The sequence below is a fragment of the Trachypithecus francoisi genome, unplaced genomic scaffold, assembly GCF_009764315.1.
Source record: "Trachypithecus francoisi isolate TF-2019V2 unplaced genomic scaffold, Tfra_2.0 Lachesis_group11, whole genome shotgun sequence".
In the NCBI taxonomy this organism is placed as follows: Eukaryota; Metazoa; Chordata; class Mammalia; order Primates; family Cercopithecidae; genus Trachypithecus; species Trachypithecus francoisi.
In genome coordinates, this window is record NW_022681456.1 from 76,820,272 (window position 1) to 76,846,104 (window position 25,833).

At 48.2% G+C, this 25,833-nt stretch overlaps 2 protein-coding genes across 2 annotated transcripts; both read right to left on the reverse strand.

Moving 5' to 3' along the window:
* Positions 1-94: 94 nt before the first annotated feature.
* INHBE (inhibin subunit beta E) lies at positions 95-3,099 on the reverse strand. The gene is made up of 2 exons (XM_033221555.1): positions 2,275-3,099; positions 95-2,015 (listed from the first exon to the last, which is right to left on the reverse strand). Exons 1-2 carry the CDS (start codon positions 2,570-2,572, stop codon positions 1,258-1,260), a joined length of 1,056 nt encoding a protein of 351 aa, XP_033077446.1. The 5' UTR covers positions 2,573-3,099; the 3' UTR covers positions 95-1,257.
* A 4,384-nt stretch (positions 3,100-7,483) lies between these two features.
* INHBC (inhibin subunit beta C) lies at positions 7,484-25,833 on the reverse strand. Its single transcript, XM_033221556.1, has 2 exons — positions 25,197-25,833; positions 7,484-9,155 (listed from the first exon to the last, which is right to left on the reverse strand). The coding sequence occupies exons 1-2, from the start codon at positions 25,507-25,509 to the stop codon at positions 8,410-8,412; spliced, it is 1,059 nt and encodes a 352-aa protein (XP_033077447.1). The 5' UTR covers positions 25,510-25,833; the 3' UTR covers positions 7,484-8,409.

The window sequence follows — 25,833 nt, forward strand, 5'->3', positions numbered from 1 at the left end:
GTCTTAAAAAAAAAAAAAAAAAAATCATTCACTACATTAGAATTAAAACTGAAAAAGACTAACACAAGACTATACAAGCACACATTCCATTAACATGATGTCAGAAGATGATGTAATCACATGTCACACAGCCTCTGGAAAACTCCACTGTACAATTTTAAGATAATGAGAATTCAAAAGGCAAATAACATATTAGTATTATTATGAAAATAGTTTTGACTTTGTGGACACCCCTGAAGAGGGACCTCCCAGAAGCCTACAGAACACACTTGGAGAACTGTTGCTCCAGACCATCACCTGAACCCTTCTTTATGAGTCACATTTGTTGATTTTCTTTCTCCTTTTTATTAAGAAAGTAGAAGCCGGGCACAGTGGCTCATGCCTGTAATCCCAGCACTTTGGGAGGCTAAGTCGGGTGGATCACGAGGTCAAGAGATCGAGACCATCCTGGCCAACATGTTGAAACCTCGTCTCTACTAAGAATACAAAAATTAGTGGGCACCTGTAATCCCAGCTACTCGGAAGGCTGAGGCAGGAGAATCACTTGAAACTGGGAGGCGGAGGTTGCAGTGAGCCGAGATCGTGCCACTGCACTCTAGCCTGATGACAGAGCGAGACTCCGTCTCAAAAAAAAAAAAAAGGAAGGAAAAAGAAAAGAAAAAAGAAAGTATAAATGCTTGTCTCCCAGTGGGTCCTGTCCCATGGGAAAAACCAGGGAACTTCTTAGGCTTAGTACCTCTCTTTTCTGACTCCTGTTTCTGGGGGTCCTCTAAGCATCCTCCCTCAGCGCCTTGCCCATCTCCCTCTTGACCCTCCCTTAAGGCACTTCAACAGGCCTTACCCTGGGCCAGCCTGCTTACCCTGCTTCAAGCCTGCTGGACCATCTATCTGCTTCCTCCTCCCCTCACTTGAGGACTTTCTCATCTTGGGAGAGGCTAATTTTTCTCTGCCTTCCCTCCCTCCCTCCCTAGTCCCTGACATCTTACAGGACTTAGGGCAGGAAAATCATGCTTTCTGGGTAGACCCCTTTAGAAGAAATGCTTTACCCATCTGCCAACACATCAGCCAACCTGGAACAAGCCAGAGTCTCAGACAAGAAAGTGCCCATTTGGGTCCCATAGGGGTCAAGTGAGTCATACTGCAAGGTGGTTGTTGGGTTGGGGTGTGGATCAGGAATCTGATGCCTCCAGCTGCAGATGCCCTGTGCCTGGGAAACTTCATCTTGGTGTCTTCACTCCAAAGCCCCAGGTCCTCTTGCTAGCTGCAGCCACAGGCCTCCACCACCATATCTGGCACATCCGTCTTGACCACATTGCCATTATGATCCAGGTAGAGGAGAGAAAGGGGCCTTCGGGCAGTAGGGACACAGCAGGAGGTACTAGCAGGCCAAGGATTGTTGGCTTTGAGGAGGCTGAAGACGGCAGAATGGAAAGAGGCAGCAATGCCCGGGCTGCCAGCCAGGTGGGGAGGGCACTGCCCACTGCAGTAATTCAGCTGGTACCCCTCGGGCTGCAGTATCCAGTCCCGCCATCCCAGTTCCTGGAAGTCTACGTAATGGTCTCGCCTGCAACATAAGGGGGTCGCAGGCTCACAGGTGGGGGTCCTCCTCCTGGCCCGACCTGCTCCAGGTTCATTGGCTCGGATCTTAAGCTCTAGGAAGGGCTGCTGGTGTCCTGCTGTGTCCAGGAGCTGCCTTGGTTGTCCAGTAACTGTGCTGTTGTTGCCTTCTAGGGGTCTGCAGTCTAGTTGCAGTTTCAGGACACCAGACTTCTCACCCCTCAAGCCACTAGAGGGCAGAGTTAAGGCATGCCAGCCCAGGTTGGTGATGTGGTGCTCAGTCAGAAGGGTGCGGGACCCTTGGTGCCTCCTCCTTGGTCCCCATCGGAAGATCCTCAAGCAAAGAGTGCCAGGAAGGGTGGGGAGCACGTGCAGCCACAGGCGAGCATGGTACAGGTGATGGGACCGAGGAGTGGACAGTTGAAAGGTGAGCAGGGAGCTGTAGGCTGAAGTGGAGTCTGCCCGAAAGACAGAGAAGGGAAAGAAAATGTGAGCAGAGATGAAGCTCTCCTCTGAGACTCCCCCAGCCCTGCCCACTGATCTCCCTTGAACCCACCTTTAGAAAAGTAGAGATTGCTTTGTGTCCTCTGCAATCAGTCCCTGCCCCACCTCCTCCTTCTCCTGCCACACCCCACTCCCTCTGGTGCTCCTGCCAGGCTCCCCTTCTGCCTCCCTTTACCTGTCTGCTCTCTGCCTGTTGCTCTCTCCATCACCCACCTGTGACAGTAGCAAAGCTGATGACCTCCTCCCCATTCCCTGGAGCCACACTCCCCGGCTGTAGTCTCCGGAGGGCTCTGGTCAGCGCTGCCTGGGGTGGAGGATGAGTTATTCTGGGACGACTGGTCAGGTGCAACCCCTCCAGGATTTGCTGCTTGGCTAGCTCCAGCACCAGAGCTCGTTCTGCTTGGGGTGCCAGTTTGGAGCTCCCACAAGAGGGACACACAGACCCTGTCCCCTGTGCCCGCACCAGTGTCCACAGCAGCACCAGCCAGAGCTGGACATCAGGGAGCCCCATGCTCCTGGTGAATGGCCCTGGTTCGGGAGCCTCGGATGGCAGTTGCTCCGTCTGTTGAGTCTGATTGCTGGGGGCCAATGAAGGCACAGTGACAGCAGACACCACTGCCACACCCACCCTTGGCCAAGGGTAGAGCCACCTGTCTTCTATTGCCTGGGACTCAGGAAGGCTGAAAGTAGATCATCTGATGGATAGCTGTGCTTGACCCTCACAGCTCATGTCTGGCTACTGACCTGGGGCCTCTTTAGAGCCAGCTGCCTGGGGCTTCCAAACCTAGTGGTCAGCCAGCCGACCTACCCTCTGAGTCCCAGGATTGGCCAGCTGTGCTGCCCATCAGGCCCCTGCAGGGGGTGGAGGTCCTCCTCCCCACCAGCTCAGGTTTCACCATCTGGCCATGGTGACTGGGCCTGAAGTAAGGGTATGGGGGTTGGGGGGGTGCAATGTGGACACGCATGATGCAAGAAAGAGGATGATTTCACATGCTCAGTCCCCAAGGTCTGGAACTCGGGGGAGGGAACGCCTTATGAGCCAGGTGGGGAAGGGCAATTTTCCCTCATACCTTTAGTCTTTCTAGCTTCACCACTGCTGCAGCAGTTTCCATGAGGCAGCTGTGAGCTCCAGTGGGTATTTCTCTGGGACCCTTAGGCCAGAAGGAAAATTCTGGTCTCTTTATTTCTAGCATTGGTGTTGGGACAGGGGTGAGGGGTTGGGTGGGTCGGAGAATGGAACCCTCTTGCTCAGGCCCAGATGGCAGTGCCACGAGGCACAGAAGTCACCCCCTGACCCTGCCTGTGCTGGCCGCCCAGAGTCCAGTTGGCCTGGAGCATGATGTGGAGGAGGGCCAGAGCGGGGGGGTTGGGGCGGGGAATGTGTCCCTGTGATGTCTGGGGAAGCCCAGAGAGGTGGTGGTGGTGGTGATGCAATCTTGCACAGGGCAGAGTCCATCAGGACTGTCAAGGGGCATGACACTTGGGAGGGCATATACCCAGCTGCCACTTCTTTCAAGTGACTGTGAGAGATTGCCTAAATTGGGGGCATCCTAGAAGTAGTGCCAGGTCTCTTTTTTCTTAAATTTTTGAAATTTAAATTTTACTTTATTTTATTGAGGTAAGGTCTCAATCTGTTGTCCAGGCTGGAGTGCAGGGGCATAATCATTGCTCACTGCAGCCTTGAACTCCTGGGCTCAGGCAATCCTTCTGCCTCAGCCTCCTTAGTCGCTGGGACTTCAGGCGCATACCACCACACCTGAATAATTTTTAAATTTTTCATAGAGATGGGGTCTCGCTATGTTGCCCAGGCTGGTCTTGAACTCCTGGGCCCAAGCAATCCACTTGCCTTGGCCTCCTAAAGTGCTGAGGTTATAGGCATGAGCCACTGCACCACCCTTCAGGCCTATTAATGGGGGTAGAAAATGGGAGCTTTAAGAGCTATTGACAACAAAGCAAGGCGAGTACAGCAGTCTTGGTTCCCAGTCTCAGCCCTCCTGACCACATTTCCTCACTGGCTTTATTTTTTATTTTAGTTTTTCTATTTTTGAGACAGGGTCTCACTCTGTCATCCAGGCTGGAGTGTGGTGGCCTGGCTCACTGCAGCCTCGACCTCCCTGGTTAAGTGATTCTTCCACCTCAGCCTCCAGAGTAGCTAAGTCTACAGGTGCGTGCCACCACGCCAGGCTCATTTATTTTTTATTCTTTTGTAGAGACAGGGTATTGTTGTATTGCCTAGGGTGGTCTCAAGCGATCCTCTCACCTCAGCCTCCTAAGGTGCTAGGATTAGAGACATGAGCCACTGCACCCAGTCCTCACTGGCTTTAAATGGGGGGACCCAGACCCCTCCATCTTGAATTCATGAGGGTGGGCCTCATGCTAGCTTTTCTCCTTATGCCCCAGTTTCTCCAAGAAGCTTGAAGGACAGAAAGCTGTGGGGGAAGTGAGTGTGATTTGGAAATGCGTCCTTACTCCACTTTGTTCATCTCCCCTCTATTTAGATGATGGAGGCTGTCAAGAGAGACTATTAGATCTGGGGGACTGGGGTCCTACTTGGAGGGCTGGGTCCCAGTACCGCCACTGTCCACCATGTGGCAGTGCCGTGCCTCTGGACAGCAGCTGGCTTGTAGCTGGCTGGAGCTTCCCAGGGACAGGGAAGGAAGGGGCAGCTCTGGGAAATGGAGCAATGAACAATGCTCCTCGACCTCTCCCTCTGGGGACCCTGCCTCACCCACAAGAGACAGGGACACGCTGGTTCCTCTGTTCTTTCCCCATCACACTGCCAGAGAAGAGAGACTGTCTTCAGGATCCACATCACTGCTACCTTTGGTTTTGGACCTCCCTCACACAAACACGTGTCAATGGAGCTTGGTGATGTACCAGGCTCTTCCTAGAACCTCAGGGCACTATTCAGTGGGGGTGGAGTGGGATGGGGGTGCACTGAGACACTTAGATCCTCCTGTCCACCCTGCATTTCTCCCCACGTTCTGAGACACATTTAAGAGCTCTCTCCAGTGTTCTCCTCAGCTCCCAACTCCCATTCTGTTGGTCGGGCTGGTAAATGACAGCCCTCTACCCTCTCTGGTCTGGAACATCGGGTCGGCAAAGCGGAGGTATCTATCCATGGTGGTGCCTCAGAAGGCTTACCTGTTGGTATCAGTAGGCAGTTGGGGAAGTGACAAGAAGTGGCTGCAGGAGTCACTGACCCCATCTCTCCCCACCCTCACTGTCAGGTGCCCCCAATTTCCAGCTCTTCCCACCTCCTTGCTGCTGCGCCTGGCCTGGCCCTACCTCCCCACTGACACTTACGTCAGAGCTCAGCTATAAATACGCTCTTAGCATCTTAGTCACTTTTCCCAAGAAGTGCTCCTGGGTTATAAATACCCCAGCCATCTGCCTCACTGCCTGCCCTACCACCAACCTGGTTGGGGGCTGGGGGATAGCGACAGGCTTGGGGGTGAGTAAGGAAGTAGAAGACAGGCTTGGGGGTGGGTAAGGAAGTAGAATAAGCAAAACGGGAGTGGTTATCTTGCTCAAATGAGAAAAGCCTGAAGGAGTCCAGAGGTAGGAGCTAGGAAGCTCTAGGAGAAAATGTTTGAAAGAGGCAGACCCACTCTTTCCCCTTTTTACAAAAGGCAGAGCCAAAACAGAAAGGGAATAATGATGATCCTGTTTTTATTTAAAAGTAGGCTATTTTGGGCGCAGTGGGTGGCTCACACCTGTAATCCCAGCACAGTGGGAGGCCGAGACGGGCGAATCATGAGGTCAGGAGATTGAGACCATCCTGGCTAATGCTGTGAAATCCCGTCTCTACTAAAAACACAAAAAAATTAGCCAGGCGTGGTGGCGGGCGCCTGTAGTCCCAGCTACTCGGGAGGCTGAGGCAGGAGAATGGTGTCAACCCGGGAGGCGGAGCTTGCAGTGAGCTGAGATTGCGCCACTGCACTCCAGCCTGGGTGACAAAGTGAGACTCCGTCGCAAAAAAAAAAAAAAAAGGAGGCTATTTTGTTCATCATGGATTTTTTGCATTAATTTTGACTTTTAAAAAATTACATTAAAGTCCTATCTTGATTAATAAATTGTTCACCACCCCCTTAAAATTTAGCCCCCCCTCCAGGTGAATGACTCACTTTGCCTTACCCCAGTCTTGGCCCTGGGAACTAAGCTGTAGTTGGGAAGGAGGTTAGATCTTGGGGCCGGGGGTGTGTTGGGGAGACACCAGAAGGCCTCCTTAGATTCTCTTTAGATGAAGGTCTCTTCAAGTCAAAGGTGGAATAACATCCATGGGTTGCTCAGGAAGCCCTTGAACTCAGATTTACAGTCCCCCAGGCAGTCCTTTTCAGACTTTCTCCTCTAGGGTTCCTATTTCAGGGACCTCTTACCCTCATAGGAGGGGGTTATAAGCTGAGCAAACACAGACATCACATTTACCAAAGAACACATGGGTTTTGCGCAAACTCGGCCTTGGGTTGCAGACAATATCGACCTCGTGGTTCAGGACTGTCCAGCCAAAGGGAGGAGATGTGGGGGAGGAAGGGCAAAGGTCTAAAAAAGACCCAGTCTCAGAGCAAATGCTACCCTCTCCTCCTCCAGGCCTTCCTCTTCTCCCTGTCCCACTCCAGCAGCCCTTGCCTATTCCAGCTTCCAGGCAGGATTCCTGGGTGGAGCACTGGGGGCGGGTGAAAGAAAGGCAAGTCAGAGGTCCTGACGGGCAGCTCTGAGCGTGCCTCTGCCTCCCACACTTGCGTGCCCACAGCTGGTCAGTTTACTGGGTGACTAAGCATCGGTGCCTAAGAAAGAAGAGGCATAAAGTGTGAGATGGATACAATAGCTCAGTCCTGAGGAGACCATGTGAAAAGAGAGCAGAGTAGGCAGACTACAGCATAGGCAGGCAGGTTCTGTGTGATCTGGGGTGCCAGTTAGGGCCCTTGTAGGAGATAGAGGACCATTCAGCTGTCTGGTTTTGCTTCATCAAGAGAACTTAGTGAGGGAATTGGGGGAGGGGGGAGGGATTGCATTGGGAGTTATACCTGATATAAATGATGAATTGAGGGGTGCTGACGAGTTGATGGGTGCAGCACACCAACATGGCACAAGTATACATATGTAACAAACCTGCACATTATGCACATGTACCCTAGAACTTAAAGTATAATAAAAAAAAAAAGAGAGAGAGAGAGAACTTAGTGAGGGAATTATTTTTTTTATTTTTTTTATTTTTTATTTTTTTTGAGACGGAGTCTCGCTCTAGCCCGGGCTGGAGTGCAGTGGCCAGATCTCAGCTCACTGCAAGCTCCGCCTCCCGGGTTTACGCCATTCTCCTGCCTCAGCCTCTGGAGTAGCTGGGACTACAGGCGCCCGCCACCTCGCCCGGCTAGTTTTTTGTATTTTTTAGTAGAGACGGGGTTTCACCGTGTTAGCCAGGATGGTCTCGATCTCCTGACCTCGTGATCCGCCCGTCTCGGCCTCCCAAAGTGCTGGGATTACAGGCTTGAGCCACCGCGCCCGGCCGTGAGGGAATTATTTACAGAGGTATAGGCAGAATTAAGGGAACCAGTAAGAGATGTTGAGGCCCCAGGGACTAGCAAGATAGAAAGCCTTTAGGACCCCCTAGTATTGAAACAGTGATAGCAGAATGTAGGCAGAGTTGGGGCCATGGAAGCGGGTAGCCAGGCTACTAGTGTAGGGACACAGAATAGCCACAGTTACACAGAACCATGGCACCTATGCAGAGAGGGAGCAGGGATAAGAAATGCCCTGACTTCAGCAGGAAGCCAGAGGGCAGGGGAGCTCAGGTGATAGAATTCAGGCAAGTCAGCCCTTAAGGGCACAGAGAAAGGCAGAGAAGGACAAGAAAGAAGGAAAGGGGCTCACAACAAAGAGGAGGGTACGTAAGCCTCTATTTTGGGCAGCAGTGATCTAAACTTTGGTGAATCCGAAGAAGGGGCTCTCTGGAGACCCACAAAAATCGGGGAAAGGGGCTGTGTCAACTCATCTTGGAGTGGGGACCATCGAGTAGAAAGGACAGGAAAGCATAGTGGGTTATGGGGTCAATTAAAGGTGAGATAAGGGTGTCTTTGCCTGGGAACCAGATGGCCTTGCTCATTGTTGGAGATGGGTCTGAGTCCCTGGAGTCAGGGTTAAGCACGTGGGGCTAGCGGGATGGACCATGCCCTAGGGAAGAGGGTAGTGGTCGGGAAGATGGTACAGTGACTCTTTTTAGATGAAGGTTTCTTCAAGTCAGTCCACATTCTGGACAGAGAATGAGGTCATTCCCTCCTTTCAAGGAAGTGCACTTCTGTGGGGGAGTGTTTTCCCACACCCCCTTGGGCTGCCCATACCACACATAGACTAACTGCACCCACAGGCCTCTACTACCATGTCAGGTATGTCAGTCTTGACAATGTTGCTGTCCCTGTCATAGTAGAGCAGAGACAGGGGGCGCCAGGCTGTGGGTACACAGCATGAGCCCCCTCCAGTGGTGCCTGCAGCTGTGTTGGCCTTGAGAAGATTGAGCACTGCAGTGTGAAAGGAGGCCGCAATACCAGGCATGCCGGCTACATGTAGTGGGCACTGCCCTATGCAGAAGTTCATGGCATAGCCCTCAGGCTGGATGATCCAGTCGTGCCAGCCAATCTCACGGAAGTCCACAAAAAACTCTTGTCGACAGCACATCCTGGACCCTTCTTGGCAGTCGATGCCTCGTCGGTGAATCCGGTGTTTGCCCCCAACTCTCACCCGGGCTGCCACAAAAGGCCTATGGGCAGCTCCACCCAGGATGACTGAGCTCTGGGCTACCTGGCCTTCAGGTACCAGCTCCAGGGTCAGGTGCCCCTGGCTGTAGGCAGCTTGAGCTTCAGGCCCCAGGAGGAGCTGATGCCAGCCACTGGCATCCACCTCTAGCAGGTACTGAGTAGCCAAGGTGAGGTTGGTATTATGTGGACCCAGCACAAGGACCCTCACTTTCAAGGTCCAAGTGGTATTGGAAGGGAGCTGCACAAAGAACATGAGACTGGCCTGCTGGACCTCCCTGTCACCAGCAGTTCTATCAGAGGAGAAGCGAAAATCAAGACGAGTCTGGTTGATGGTGGAGAGGTCTGTGGATATAAGAAGCGTCAGTCATTGCGGCCTTCTGAGTGTCACTTCTACCAACTATTTCTCTATACTCAGCATTCTTGAGCTGTCTATAGCACTTGGCATTTGCTACAGTTTAAACACGTCCTCCAAAGTTCGTGTGCTGGAAACTGGATCCCTAAGCAGTGGTGTTGGGAAGTGGGGCCTAATGGGAGGTGTTTGGGTCATGGGAACACCACCTTCATGAATGGATTAATGCCCTTATCTTGGGAATGGGTTCCTTATAAAAGGATAAGTTTAATTCTCCTCAGCCCCACCCTCTCTTTGCCCTTCTGCCATGGAATAACACAGCAAGAAGCAAGAAGGCCCTCACCAGATGCCAGCCCCTTGATCTTGGACTTCCCAGCCACCACAACGATGAGTTAATACATTTCTGCTCATTATAAATGAACTAGTCTGTGGTATTCTGTTATACCAGCACAAAATGGACTAAGACGGCACTGTTGACAATCCTTTCCTTCCTGAAAATCTTTTCTCTCTTGGCTTCCATGACACAACTCTGTTATAATTCTTCCCTCGTTTTCTTTGCTGGCTTTTCTTTCTCTGACCATCCCTTCAATATCAGAGTTTTCCAAGGTCTGTCTTGGACTTCATTTCCTTCTAGTCTACATTAAGGTAGCTCTTAATTAGACTCATGGTCAAGCAACACAATTTTTTTTTTTTTTTTTTAGATGGAGTCTCACTCTGTCACCTAGGCTGGAGTGCAGTGGTGTGATCTCAGGCTGGTCTTGAACTCCTGACCTCATGATCCACCCGCCTTGGCCTCCCAAAGTGCTGGGATTACAGGCGTGAGCCACCACGCCCAGCCAAGCAACACAATTTTTATGTTGGTGATTCCCAAAACTGTATGCCCAGACCAGACCATTTTGCATATTTGGACTGGACATATAGATTTGGAAATCACCAAGCTTCAAGGCCTAGATTTCTAACTACTTACTCATGTCACATGAATGTCCTGGTAGCACATTTAAAATCAACTGGTCCCAGATCTAGGTGTAGTAGTGCATGCCTGTAATCCCAGCTACTTGGGAGACCGAGGTAGGAGGATTCCATGAGCTGAGGAGTTCAAGACCAGCCCGGGCAACATGGCAAGACCCCATCTTATAAATATATATGTGTGTGTGTATGTATATATGTGTGTATGTGTGTATATGTATATATGTGTGTATGTGTGTGTATGTATATATGTGTGTATGTGTGTGTGTATATATGTGTGTATGTGTGTATATGTATATATGTGTGTATGTGTGTGTGTATATATGTGTGTATGTGTGTATATGTATATATGTGTGTATGTGTGTGTATATGTATATATGTGTGTATGTGTGTATGTATATATGTGTGTATGTGTGTGTATGTATATATGTGTGTATGTGTGTATATGTATATATGTGTGTGTGTATGTATATATGTGTGTATGTGTGTATATGTATATATGTGTGTATGTGTGTGTATGTATATATGTGTGTGTGTATGTATATATGTGTGTATGTGTGTATATGTATATATGTGTGTGTATGTATATATGTGTGTATGTGTGTATATGTATATATGTGTGTATGTGTGTGTATGTATATGTGTGTGTGTATGTATATATGTGTGTATGTGTGTATATGTATATATGTGTGTATGTGTATATGTATATATGTGTGTGTATGTATATATGTGTATATGTGTGTATATGTATATATGTGTGTATGTGTGTATATGTATATATGTGTGTGTGTATGTATATATGTGTGTATGTGTGTATATGTATATATGTGTGTGTGTATGTATATGTGTGTATGTGTGTGTATGTATATATGTGTGTATGTGTGTGTATGTATATATGTATGTGTGTATATGTATATATGTGTGTATACATATATACAAACACAAGCACACATATTTTATTTATATATATATATATATATTTTTTTTTTTTTTGAGACAGAGTCTCGCTCTGTCGCCCAGGCTAGAGTGCAGTGGCATGATCTCGGCTCACTGCAAGCTCCGCCTCCTGGGTTCACACCATTTTCCTGCCTCAGCCTCCTGAGTAGCTGGGACTACAGGCACCCTCCAGCATGCCCGCCTAATTTTTTGTATTTTTAGTAGAGATGGGGTTTCACCGCGTTAGCCAGGGTGGTCTTGATCTCCTGACCTTGTGATCCGCCTGCCTCGGCCTCCCAAAGTGCTAGGATTACAGGCATGAGCCACTGTGCCCGACCTTTTTTTTTTTTTTTTTTTTTTTAGATGGAGTTTTGTTCTTGTTACCCAGGCTGGAGCGCAATGGCGCAATCTCAGCTCACTGCAACCTCCGCCTCTCGGGTTCAAGCGATTCTCCTGCCTCAGCATCCCGAGAAGCTGCACCAGCTAATTTTGTATTTTTAGTAGAGACAGGGCTTCTTCATGTTGGTCAGGCTGGTCTTGAACTCCTGACCTTAGGTGATTCGCCCACCTCAGCCTCCCAAAGTGCTGGGATTACAGGCGTGAGCCACTGCGCCTGGCCAATATGTATATATATATTTTTAATCAATTTTTCTCAACCTGAAAAATCATTATTTTCCTTCCTATATACCCCCTTTCCATTCTTGGTGGTGCCACTACCCTCCTTATCACCTGTAAAAACTCTGTGATCAGCCGGGCACGGTGGGTGGCTCACGTCTGTAATCCCAGCACTTTGGGAGGCTGAGGCAGTTGGATCACCTGAGGTCAGCAGTTTGAGACAAGCCTGGCCAAGATGGTGAAACCCCATTTCTACTAAAAATACAAAAATTAGCTAAGCATGGTGGTGGGCGCCTGTAATCCCAGCTACTTGGGAGGCTGAGGCAGGAGAATCGCTTGAACCTGGGAGGCAGTGGTTGCAGTGAGCCGAGATCACACCATTGCACTCCATCTTGAGTAAAAAAAAAAAAAAAAACAACTCTATGATTACTTTCTTCACTCCCCATATACCTTGTTTCACCAGAATTGTTCTAATGTCTGCACATTTCTTTATATCCCTATTACTACTGCCCAGTTGCCTCTTATCATCCCTCACCTTCCTTACTGGAACATCTTAGTTGGGTTTCTATTCCCTCCACTCTACAGAAATTGCACATGTCAAGATCACCAACACCTTCCACACAGCAAATCTATCCATTTATATTCATCTGACTTGGCCTTTAAGTAGTGTTTGACACAGTTAACCACTCCCTCCTTCTTACATATTTTCTTCTCCTGGCTTTTATAACACTGGCCACTCTATCTTTTTCTCCTCTATTGACAGCTCCTCTTTGTTGGCCTAACCTTTAAATGTTGGAAGTCAGGCCAGGTGTGGTGGCTTACACCTGTAATTCCAGAACTTTGGGAGACTGAGGTGGATGGATTGCTTGAGTCCAGGAGTTTGAGATCAGTGAGATCAGCCTGGGCAACTTGGCAAAACTCTGTCTCTACAAAAAATACAAAATTACCCAGGTGTGGTAGTGTACACCTGTAGTCCCAGCTACTAGGGAGGCCTAAGGTGGAAGGATTGCTTGACCCTGGGAGATCAAAGCTATAGTGAGACATTAACGCACCACTGCACTCCAGGCTGGGCAACAAAGTGAGACCCTGTCTTAAATCAATCAATCAATCAATCAAGTCCTAAGCTCCCTCCTCTTCTCTATCTATACCCTCTCCCAGAATGATCATCCATTCCATGGCTTTCAATTCCACCTATATGCAGATCACTTCCAAATGTATATCTCTGGTCCTGACCTCTCCCTGAACCCCAGCCTTGTATGTCCAAGTGCCTATCTGATACTTGACTTGGACATCCAATAATATTTCAATCTCTTCTTTTTTGTAATTAAAAAAATTTTTTAGGCCAGGTGTGGTGGCTCACGCCTGTAATCCCAGCACTTTGGGAGGCCAAGGTGGGTGGATCACCTGAGGTCAGGAGTTTAAGACCAGCCTGACCAACGTGGCAAAACCCTGTCTCTACTACAAATACAAAAAATTAGGCCGGATGCGGTGGCTCATGCCTATAATCCCAGCACTTTGGGAGGCTGACGCAGGAGGATCAGTTGAGGTCAGGAGTTCGATACCAGCCTGGCCAATACGGTGAAACCCTGTCTCTACTACAAATACAAAAAATCAGCCGGGATTCCCAGCTACTCGGGAGGCTGAGGCAGGAGAATCGCTTGAACCCAGGAGGTGGAGGTTATAGTGAGGTGACATTGCGCCGCTGCACTCCACCCTGGGCAACAGAGCGAGACTCTGTCTCAAAAAAAAAAAAAAAACCCCACAAAAATTAGCCAGGCATGGTGCAGGCATCTATAATCCCAGCTACTTGGAAGGCTGAGGCAGGAGAATCGCTTGAACCTGGGAGGCGGAAGTTGCAGTGAGATGAGATCGTGCCATTGCACTCTAGCCTGGATGACAGAGCAAGATTCTGTCTCCAAAAAAAAAAAAAAAAATTTACTTGGAGATGGGGGCGATTCTCACTATGCTACCCAGGTTGGTCTTGAACTCCTGGCCTTAAGTGATCCTCTCACCTCAGCCTGAGATCACAGGCATGAGTCAATGGGCCCAACCTCAATCCTGTACAAGGAAGTCTAAATGTATCCCTTCAACCCAAACCTGTTCCTTCTCCAAACTTCTCCTCTGTAAATGCATTGCTTAAGGCAAAATCTTGATTGTGTTTATCCCCTACTTTGAAATTATCTGAAAGTTTTATCAACTCTACTTCTAATTCATAATACAATTTCACTTCTCCCCACCTCCTCTACTACACATTAGTCCAACTCACAACCATCTTTTTAACTAAAAGAAAACATACAAAACATACAAACATACAAAACATACATAAAGTAGCTGAGTGTGGTGGCATATAGCCTTCGTTCACTCAAGTGATTCACTCTTGCCCTCCAAACCATTCTCCAAATATCAGCCAGTGATCTTCTTATAAATCTGATTAGTTTTATCTTCTCAGCTTAAAACACTTCGAAGTCTTCCCCTTGTTCTTTGGATAAAATCTAAACTCCTTGAAATAGAAAACTTGTTTGACACTTAACTACTATACTCTGCCTATACTGGCCTTTTTCTGTTCCTCAAATTCACCAAACATAAAACCATCTCATAGCCTTTACACTTGCTAGTCCCTTTCCCTGGAATGTCTTTCCAAGATCTTTGAATGACTGATTTCTTTTTGGCATTCAGCTCAGATGTCTCCTCCTCAGAAAGGCTTCAGGCTTCCTTCCTAATCTATCTAAAGAAGCCTTCAGGCAGGCGTGGTGGCACATGCCTCTAATCATAGCACTATGGGAGGTCAAGGTGGGAGGATTGCTTGAGGCCAGGAGTTTGAGACCAACTGGGCAACATAGGGAGACCCTGTCTCTACAATAAGTAAAAAATAAATAAATAAATAAATAATAGCTGGTCATGGAGCAACACACCTGTAATCCCAGCTACTTGGGAGAATCACTTGAACTCAGGAGGTCAAAACTGCAGTGAGCCAAGATCATGCCACTGCATTCTAGCCTGGGCAACAGAGCGAGACTGTCTCAAAAATAAAATAAAATAAAATGAAATAAAAAAATAAAATAAAATGTAATAAAATAAAATAAAAGTAGCCTTCAATTCTACCTCCATCTCTCTAATACATCATCCTGCTTAATTGTTTGTATAGCCATTATCACGCTCTGTAATCAGTGTGGTTCTTCTTTTTTTTTCTGAGACAGAGTCTTGCTCTGTCACCCAAGCTAGATTGCAGTGGCGTGATCTTGGCTCACTGCAACCTCCACCTTCTTGGTTCAAGCAATTCTCCTGCCTCAGCCTCCCGAGTAGCTGTGATTACAGGCATGCACCACCACGCCCTGCTAATTTTTGTATTTTTAGTAAAGACAGGATTTTGCCATGTTGGCCAGGCCGCTCCCGAACTCCTGACCTCGTGATCCTTCTGCCTCGGCCTCCCAAAGTGCTGGGATTACAGGTGTGAGCCACCAAGCCTGGTCTGGTGTGGTTCTTCGTGCATTTGTTTACTAAGAATTTCTCCTACCCCTCCTTCTTCCCTGCAGCTAGAATGTAAGCTCCATGAAAACAGCAGTTGTGCCTGTATGGTTCACCATTGTATCCCTAGTACTTGGTATTTAGTAAGCACTCAATAAACACTTGAGACCAGGTGTGGTGGCTCACACCTGTAATCCCTGCACTTTGGGAGGCCGAGATGGGTGGATCACCTGAGGTCATGAGGTCATGAATTTGAGATCCGCCTGGCCAACATGGTGAAACTCCATTTCTACTAAACATACAAAAAGTAGCTGAGCGTGGTGGCATGCATCTGAAGTCCCAGCTACTCAGGAGGCTGAGGCAGGAGAATTGCTTGAACTCGGGAGGCAAAGGTTGCAGTGAGCAGAGATCACGCCACTGCACTCCAGCCAAGGTGACAGAGCCAGACTCTGTCTCAAAAACAAACAAACAAACAGAATACTTGTTGAATGGTCTTTCATTTCTTTAATTCTTTTATGTTAACATCAGAATTCTTTTCCCAAAACACGGATGGATCATAAAATTCATGGTCGCAAAAACCTTATTAGTTAATAAAGTCCTAACTCTTTTGGGAAGCAGTTAAATACTCATTGTAATTTGGCCTTAGCTACTTTTTTTTTTTAAAAGTAAAAAATGCTTTATGAGGCCAGGTGTGGTGGCTCATGCCTGTAATCCCAGCACTTTGGGAGGCCGAGGCAGGCGGATCACCTGAGGTCAGGAGTTCCAGATAAGCCTGACTAACGTGGAGAAACCCCATCTCTACTAAAAATACAAAATTGACTGGGTGTGGTGGCACATGCCTGTAATCCCAGCTACTCGGGAGGCTGAGGCAGGAGAATTGCTTGAACCCGGAGGCGGAGGCTGCAGTGAACTGAGATCGCGCCATTGCACTCCATCCTGGACAAGAGTGAAACTCTGTCTCAAAAAAAGAAAAAAAAAATTAGCTAGGCATGGTGGCATGCCCCTGTAGTCCCAGCTACTCGGGAGGCTGAGGCAGGAGAATCACTTGAACCAGGGTGGCTGAGGTTGCAGTGAGCCAAGGTCACACCACTGCACTCCAGCATGGCAACAGGGCAAGACTCTGTCTCAAAAAAAAAAACAAAAACAGTGCTTTATTATGGGAAGTCAACTGATACTCTCATGAGCTCAAAAAGGCAGGATATGAAGTTTAACTAGGCTTCATGTAAATTAGAAAGTCAGGAATAAGGTTCTTTTTATTTGTTGAGATGGAGTCTCACTATTGTTGCCTGGGTTGGAGTGTAGTGGTGCAATCTTGGCTCACTGCAACTTCCACCTCCTGGGTTCAAGCGATTCTCCTGCCTCAGCCTCCCAAGTAGCTGGGATTAGAGGCAACTGCCACCACGCCCAGCTAATTTTTTGTATCTTTAGTAGAGACAGGGTTTCCTCATGTTGGCCAGGCTGGTCTTGAACTCCTGACCTTAGGTGATCCGCCCATCTCAGCCTCCCAAAGTACTGGAATTACAGGTGTGAGCCACCGTGCCCAGCAGGAATAACACTTCTTGACAGCTCTCAGAGCCAACAAGATCTCTCTCATCTCTCTCTCTCTCTAGATAAGTCAGTTCCACTCTCTCTCTGTGGGTCTACTTCTGCCTCCTTGTCAGATTCCTCAGGTCCCAAAATTGTGGCCCAGGTCCCAGGTCTACAGGCCCTTTTGCTCAGCTCCTCCTAAGTGAGCAGATCTTCCAGTGTCCCAATTCCAAAATCCTAATAGAGTCTGACTGGCCCAACGAATCTTTTTCTTGCTAGGTCACAAAGCACCCTGCAGTTAGTACCTTTTAAGTCACTCCAGTTATGGCAGGCAAACACAAGACCAACAGGGGCTGTAGTAGACTATTACATGGTTGGCCCCAATGGTCAACACCTCCCAATATTCATGGCTTTGTGCAGTCCCTTTCCATATTATTCTGGGCTTAGCCATGTGACATGATTTGGGCACTGAGACATTAGCAAGCATGGTGTTTGTTGAGCACTTACATATTGAGGCATTCCACTCTTGGAAGCCAGCTACAGTGATTTAAAGGAAGTTGAGCTAGACTACTAAATTATGAGAAGTCATGTGGAGAGAGACTGTGGAGGATTACAGACCATCTTACATGTTCCAGTCCCATCCGAGTCCCCAGCTGAATGCAGTTGCATGGGAGACCTTAGCTACACCACATGGAGCAGAAGAACTGTCCAGATAAGCACAGTCAAGCCACAAAATCATGAGAGTGGCCGGGGGCAGTGGCTCATGCTTGTAATCCCAGGATTATAAGCTTTGGGAGGCTGAGGTGGGTGGATCACTTGAAGTCAGTAGTTCAAGACCAGCCTGTCCAACATGGTGAAACCTGTCTCTACCAAAAATACAAAAAAAGCCAGGCATGGTGGTGGGCACCAATAATCCCAACTACTCGGGAGGCTGAGGGAAGAGAATCTTTTGAACCCTGGAGACGGAGGTTGCAATGACCAAGATTGCGCCACTGCACCCCAGCCTGGGCAACAGAGTGAGACTCCATCTCAAAAAAAAAAAAAAAAAAAAGAATCATGAGAAATAATGAATATGTTGTTTTAAGCCTCTATGTTTTGGTTTTTGAGACCGAGTTTCACTGTTATTGCCCAGGCTGGAGTGCAATGGCACGAACTTGGCTCACTGCAACCTCTACCTCCTGGGTTCAAGCGATTCTCCTGCCTGAGCCTCCCGAGTAGCTGGGATTACAGACATGCACCACCACACCTGGCTAATTTTTTGTATTTTTAGTAGAGACAGGTTTCTCCATGTTGGTCAGGCTGATTTTGAACTCCTGACCTCAGGTGATCAAAATCACCTTGGCCTCCCAAAGTGGTCAAGGATTACAGGCGTGAGCCACCGCACCCTGCACGTCCAGTTATTTTTGTATTTTTAGTACAGATGGGGTTTTTCCATGTTGGTCAGGCTGGTCTCGAACTCCTGACCTCGGGTGATCTGCCTGCCTCAGCCTCCCAAAGTGCTGGGATCAGAGGCATAAGCCACAGCACCCGGCTTTTTTTTTTTTTTTTTTTAATAAGAAACATCTTGCTATGTTGACCAGGCTGGTCTCAAACTCCTGCCCTCAAGTGATCCTCCCACCTTGGCCTCCCAAGTGGTCAAGGATTACAGGCGTGAGCCACCGCACCCTGCACGTCCAGTTATTTTTGTATTTTTAGTACAGATGGGGTTTTTCCATGTTGGTCAGGCTGGTCTCGAACTCCTGACCTCGGGTGATCTGCCTGCCTCAGCCTCCCAAAGTGCTGGGATCAGAGGCATAAGCCACAGCACCCGGCTTTTTTTTTTTTTTTTTTTAATAAGAAACATCTTGCTATGTTGACCAGGCTGGTCTCAAACTCCTGCCCTCAAGTGATCCTCCCACCTTGGCCTCCCAAAGTGCCAGGATTACAGGCATGAGCCACTGTGCTTGGTCAGTTGCACTGGCTTCGGGAATGAGTGGCAGGGAGAAATTAGAAGGATAGGGAAGAAACTGTTAGTAAAGGAAGAACAGTGAGGAAATTGCTATTGGAAGCTGAAAAAAAGGGGAATTTGTATTGTGTATTGGCTATCACCTATGGTAACTTAGAAGCCAGGAAAGCTATCTAGCAAAGTTGTGAATTTAGCTAATGGTATTTCCAGGCAGAATGCTGAAAATGCCAACTGGTATATTTTAGTTACCTAAGATAAGGCATTTCGGGAGAGTGATGAACTAAAAAATGAACTATGGCTGGGTGTGGTGGCTAACACTTGTAATCCCGGCACTTTGGGAGGCCGAGGTAGGCAGATCACAAAGTCAAGAGATAGAGACCATCCTGGCTAACATGGTGAAAACCCATCTCTACTAAAAATACAAAAATTAGCTGGGTGTGGTGGTGTGCATCTGTAGTCCCAGTTACTCGGGAGGCTGAGGCAGGAGAATCGCTTGAACCCGGGAGGCGGACGTTGCAGTGAGCCGAGACTGCACCACTGCACTCCAGCCTGGCGACAGAGCAAGACTCCGTCTCAAAAAAAAAAAAAAAAAAAAAAAAGGCACTGTTCAATTTTCAAACAGAATTTAGAGAAAATATTTCTAAAAGCACTTGCTAAATTAAAAAATAAAACCCCGGCCGGGCGCGGTGGCTCAAGCCTGTAATCCCAGCACTTTGGGAGGCCGAGGTGGGCGGATCACGAGGTCAGGAGATCGAGACCCTCCTGGCTAACACGGTGAAACCCCATCTCTACTAAAAATACAAAAAACTAGCCGGGCGCGGTGGCGGGCGCCTGTAGTCCCAGCCACTCGGAGGCTGAGGCAGGAGAATGGCGTGAACCCGGGAGGCGGAGCTTGTAGTGAGCTGAGATCCGGCCACTGCACTCCAGCCTGGGCGACAGAGCGAGACTCCGTCTCAAAAAAAAAAAATAAAATAAAAAATAAAAATAAAAAAATAAAACCCCTTACTCTGTGTTGCTAATTTTTCAGAAAAAAATACAAAACGAAATCTTTTTCTTCATGTTGTACATGTAGAGGAAAGAAAAGAAACATAACAACAAAAATTCTTTTTCATTCTTCCTCTCTGACAAAAGGTTCTTAAAGTAAGAAATTACCTCAGAGCAAAAATCAAATCTGGGGCATTTCCAGTAATACAGGGACTCAGAGTGAAGATCAAAACAAATAAAGGGTCAGCTATAAAATCTTTTGTTAGCTGGTCATGGGAACACATACCTGTAGCCCCAGCTACTCAGGAGGCCGAAGCAGGAGGATCCCTTGAGGCCAGGAGTTTGAGGCTATAATGCAATATTACTGAGGCTGCTAATAGCCACTATACTCCAGCCTAGGCAACATAGCGAGACCATCTCTAAAACACAAACCAAAAAAACTTTTTGTTTGTTAAGATCTAACATCTTTTTGAGATTTAAAATTTAAGACAATGTTCTGTTAACCCTCACAACTAGACGAATGCACTTCTAAACATCTTTTTTTTTTTGAGGCGGAGTCTCGCTCTGTCGCCCGGACTGGAGTGCAGTGGCCAGATCTCAGCTCACTGCAAGCTCTGCCTCCCGGGTTTACGCCATTCTCCTGCCTCAGCCTCCCGAGTAGCTGGGACTATAGGCGCCCGCCACCTCGCCCGGCTAGTTTTTGTATTTTTAGTAGAGACGGGGTTTCACCGTGTTAGCCAGGATGGTCTCCATCTCCTGACCTCGTGATCCGCCTGTCTCGGCCTCCCAAAGTGCTGGGATTACAGGCTTGAGCCACCGCGCCCGGCCACTTCTAAACATCTTAAAGGTGTTGTCCCATGACACAGACTTGTGGCCTAAATAAAGGTCTGTCTTGATAGAATGTGGTGCCTTCTGTGTAACTGAGTAGACTACAATTTATTATTTACAGGGTCCACAGAGTTTAAAAGAGAAGTTTAATACTGAAAGCAGCACCAATTTGGACTAAAAGGGACAATTCAAAATAAAAAGAGGTCTTTGGGCCCCCAACTCTGGGCAGAAAGTAGGCTGAGAGAAGTACTCAGCCGCAAACATAGATCATTTCCTATTTAAAAGGAAAGACATCTCAGCAGGTAGAGTGCCAAGGGTGAATTTGGAAGTCCAGGAGAGCAGTGGTGCACAATTGGAAATACCAGGGAGCAGAACCAGGCCCTAACTATAACCAAGGGAATTCTGGATTTGGAGTGGACCTGATATTTGCCTGGCTGAATATAAGAAACTTTGCGGATCAGTGACTCCTCTGTGTCTCCTATTCTCCCACACCCCATTTTGAACAGGAATATCTATTATGTTTATCCTGTCCCTGTCTCAGCATTGTATGTTAAGTGCGTGGGAGGTGGAGAACTTGTATTTTTAGGACACAGAGAGTGGTATGCTGGTAAATGTTTAATAACTGGTCTCCAGGGGAAAAAATCAAAAGCCCTGATTCGTAGTCTTTGTCAATTTCTTTAGTATAAATTCTCCCACCATGACTGATTTCAAGCTGCTAATGTGACATCACTGAATCCTAAGTTGGGAGAAGATGTTCACAATCAGCTTTCATAAGTCAGAATAAGCCAGGTGCTAGGACATCACTGAAGGCCCCTGCACCTGAAGAAATGTACCAGAGGAGCCTCACCTATATTTGCACCTAATTCAGGTGATGAGATGCTGGACTTCAAGCCTGATCCTGATGCCATAAAGGGATGAAAGTTTGATGGGGGTAGCTGGGAGAGGATGATTGTATTTTGCTTGTGGGAGAGATATAAATTGTTAGGGGTCAGAGGGCAGACTTCAGTAGACTGCCAGATTGGTAGTCCCCAATAAACAGTACCTCATGGCTTTCATGCCTTCATCTAGTTCCATCTCACAGTGATTGATTCTAGGCTTGGCTACAGTGACTTGCTTTGTCAATGGGACATTAGTAAGCAAGGTATATGCAGAAGCTTGAGAATAATTTACACATTGAAATTATCCTCTTGGAATCTAGCCACCATTCTCTAAAGAAACTTGGGATAGACCATTGAATGCTAAGAGGCTTCATGGAGACAGGCTATTATGTTCTCTCAAAATTCATATATTGAAATCCTAAACCCCATGTGATGGTATTAGGAAGCGGAGCCTTTGGGAGGTGATTAAGTAACGAGGGTGGAGCCCTCATTAATAGGATTAGTGTCTTTATAAAAGATTTCCAGGCCGGGCGCGGTGGCTCAAGCCTGTAATCCCAGCACTTTGGGAGGCCGAGACGGCGGATCATGAGGTCAGGAGATGGAGACCATCCTGGCTAACACGGTGAAACCCCGTCTCTACTAAAAAAATACAAAAAACCTAGCCGGGCGAGGTGGCGGGCGCCTGTAGTCCCAGCTACTCCGGAGGCTGAGGCAGTAGAATAGCGTGAACCCGGGAGGCGGAGCTTGCAGTGAGCTGAGATCCAGCCACTGCACTCCAGCCTGGGCGACAGAGCGAGACTCCGTCTCAAAAAAAGAAAAAAAAAAAAAAAAAAAAAACCAAAAAAACCACAAACAAACAAAACAAACAAACAAACAAACAAAAAGATTTCCAGAGAGCTGCCTTGCCCCTTTCCTCCATGGAAGGTTATCAAGAGGAGAGGACGCTCACCATAATCCCCTCATCGGCAGGCGCTAAATCTACTCTCTAGTTGCTGCTCCCTCCCACTTTAACATTCAAAGTACTTTACCTGTATTAGCCCTTTAATTCTGTCAACTATCCCATTTAACAAATGAGAGAACTATTAACCACAGGTCAAACAGCTAATAAATGGCTGAGCAAGAATCTGAGCCCAGGCTATCTAGCTCTGGTTCAAAGCCAGGTCTTGAAACAGGCGGGGGCTGGAGCAGTACCTGTAATCCTAGCACTTTTGGGGGGCCAAGGCGAGCAGATCACTTGGGGTCAGGAGTTCGAGACCAGCCTGGCCAACATGGTGAAACTCCATCTCTACTAAAAACACAAAAATTAGCCTGGTTTAGTGGCATTCGCCTGTAGTCCCAGATACTCGGGAGGCTGAGGCAGGAGAATAGCTTGAACCTGGGAGGCGGGGGTTGCAGTGAGCTGAGATTATGCCACTGCACTCCAGCCTGGGCAATAGAATGAGACTCCATTTCAAAAAAACCACAAAAAAACAAGAGGGAATGAGGGGCCAGAAATGGGAAGTGTCTTCAGACCTAAGAAAGAGCTTGCAAAGGGCTCAATTTGCATTTTCTTTCTTTCTCTCTCTTTTTTTTAAAGGGAGAGAGATTAATAAGCTTATTATTAATCATCCTCTCCCAGCTACCCCCATCAAACTTTCATCCCTTTATGGCATCAGGATCAGGCTTGAAGTCCAGCATCTCATCACCTGAATTAGGTGCAAATATAGGTGAGGCTCCTCTGGTACATTTCTTCAGGTGCAGGGGCCTTCAGTGATGTCCTAGCACCTGGCTTATTCTGATTTATGAAAGCTGATTTAATTAAAAATTAATTAATTTTAATTAATTAATTTTAGAGATGGGGGTCTCTGTTGCCCAGGCTGGAGGGTAGTGATGCAAACATAGCTCAGTGCAGTCTCAAACTCCTGGGCTCAGTGATCCTCCATCTCAGCCTCCCAAACAGCTGAGACTGCAGGTGCACTCCACTGCACCCAGCTAATTTTTAGGCCGGGGGCAGTGGTTCGTGTCTGTAATCCTAGCATTTTGTGAGGCGGAGGCGACTGGATTGCTTGAGCCCAAAAGTTCAAGACCAACCTGGGCAACGTGATGAAATCCTGTCTCTATAAAAAAAATATACGCTGGGCATGGTGGCTCATGCCCGTAATCCCAGCACTTTGGGAGGGCGAGGCGGGCTGATCACGAGGTCAGGAGATCAAGATTATCCTGGGTAACACGGTGAAACCCTGTCTCTACTAAAAAATACATAGAAAATAGCCAGGTGTGGTGGCAGGCGCCTGTAGTCCCAGCAACTCGGGAGGCTGAGGCGGAGAATAGTGTGAACCTGGGAGGTGGAGCTTGCAGTGAGCCAAGATCGCACCACTGCACTCCAGCCTAGGCGACAAAGCGAGACTCCATCTCAAAAAATAAAATAAAATAAAATAAAATAGCCAGACATGATGGTACATACCTGTAGTCCCAGCTACTTGGGAGGCTGAGGTGGGAGGATCACTTGAGCCTTGGGAGGCTGAGGTGGAAGGATCACTTGAGGCTACAGTGAGCTGTGATCATAACCACTGCATTCCAGCCTGGGTGACAGAGGAAGACTCTGTCTCAAAAAAAAAAAAAAAAAGGTTTTTTAAAAAGAGACACGGGCCGGGTGCGGTGGCTCACGCCTGTAATTCCAGCACTTTGGGAGGCCGAGGCGGGTGGATCACGAGGTCAGGAGATCGAGACCATCCTGGCTAACGCAGTGAAACCCCGTCTCTACTAAAAATACAAAAAATTAGCCGGCTGTGGTAGCGGGCGCCTGTAGTCCCAGCTACTCGGGAGGCTGGGGCAGGAGAATGGCGCGTGAACCCAGGAGGAGGAGGTTGCAGTGAACCCAGATCGCACCACTGCACTCCAGCCTGGGTGACAGTGAGACTCCGTCTCAAAAAAAAAAAAAATGAGAGACACGGTCGCCGGGCACGGTGGCTCACTCCTGTAATCCCAGCACTTTGGGAGGCTGAGGCAGGAGGATCACGAGGTCAGGAGTTTGAGATCAGTGATCAGTTTGGCCAACACGGTGAAACCCAGTCTCTACTAAAAATATAAAAATTAGCCGGGTGTGGTGGTGGGCACCTGTAATCCCAGCTACTCGAGAGGCTGGGGCAGGAGAATTGCTTGAACCCAGGAGGTGGAGGTTGCAGTGAGCCAAGATCGCACCACTGCACTCCAGCCTGGGTAACAGAGCAAGATTCTGTCTCTTGGAAAAAAAAAAAAAAAACAAAAAGACAGGGTCTTGCTATGTTGCTCAGGCTGGTCTGGAACTCCTGGCTTCAAGTGATCCTCCTGCCTTCTGAATAGCTGGGATTACAGGCATGAGCCACTGTGCCCAGCCCCTTTATCCATTTTTCTGAGTCCCATTTTGACCCTGTTCTCTGATATGGTGACCTGAGGTATAATGGGAACATGACATATAGTGAGGTATTATAGTCCTGGAGTTTTATTTTTTCTTCTTTTACTCAAATGAGGCATCTGGAGGAGAGGGGAAGGGAGGGGCTAGATCCTGGGGCCAGAGAAAGGAGAGATTCCTCACCTCCCAGTCGCTGTGTGCAGGCCCAGGAAGTGGATGGGCTCACACCACAGCCTGTGGGTTTGTGGGGCCTGCAGACAGAGGAGCCAGAGGAGATGACGACAGGCAGTTTCAAAAGAAGTGAAATTTACCAGCTTTCCAGCTGCCTACTGGTCAGGTCTGAGCTACCAGAGTGAGCCCCAGGGGGATGTGGGGACACCTGGGATAAGGAGATTACAGCCCGTGGGAAGCAGGGGTTGGATGGTTTTTGGGGAAGGAGTCAGAGGTAAGGCTGGTGAGGAAACTTTTCCTTTCCTTGAGAGGTCAAGTTCTGGGGAAAAGCTACAGACCAGGAACCCACCTGTCTTAGCAAAGCTGATGATTTCACATTCCTGTTCCCTGTTGTCCTCCGGAAGTGCCCCCTGTGGGACCCCGTGGAGGCGCTGCAGTGCAGTCCTTAAAGCAGCTCTGGACACAGGGCGGTTCAGTGTTGGGCGCTGGCTGAGGTGCAGCTTGTCCAAGATGCTTCTCTTGGCCAGATGAAGAAGCAGCTCCCGCTGGCTTTCCAGTTCCAAGGTGGGCCCTCCACATGCTGGACACTGACCACCAGCTCTGGGAGTAGCCACTGTGGTTGGAGCCAGGAGGAGAAAGGCCAGAAGCAATGAGGAGGTCATTGCTGGGGGAGGCCCTTCTTGAGCAACACAGACTCAGGGCTCAGGGTCTCAACAGCTGTGGTCTCAACTCTGTCCTGGCTGCCAGAGGCCCCGGAAGAAGTGTGTGTCCAGCTGGCATGGCTCCTTGTTGCAGGGGACAGAGCAGCAGCCAAACATCTGACTTGAAAATGAAGCCAGTTACAGGTAGAACTTGGCAGAATCTGCCAACGCATAGTCAGTGAAAGTACAGAGTGGGGGACGTGAGGAGAGGTTGGTTTGTTTAGGGAAAGACAGGTCCCTGGGCCAATGTTGGGAGACAGTTGTTATCCATGTGAGCTGCCAAGC

Bases quoted from the DNA above. Each gene is read 5' to 3' on its own strand.
- INHBC (XM_033221556.1), bottom strand. From the start codon at position 25,509: ATGACCTCCTCATTGCTTCTGGCCTTTCTCCTCCTGGCTCCAACCACA. The intron at 9,156-25,196 runs GTGGGTTCCTGG...TTATATCCACAG, and splicing joins CATCAGCTTTGCTAAGACAG to ACCTCTCCACCATCAACCAG.
- INHBE (XM_033221555.1), bottom strand. From the start codon at position 2,572: ATGGGGCTCCCTGATGTCCAGCTCTGGCTGGTGCTGCTGTGGACACTG. The intron at 2,016-2,274 runs GTGGGTGATGGA...TCTTTCGGGCAG, and splicing joins CAGCTTTGCTACTGTCACAG to ACTCCACTTCAGCCTACAGC.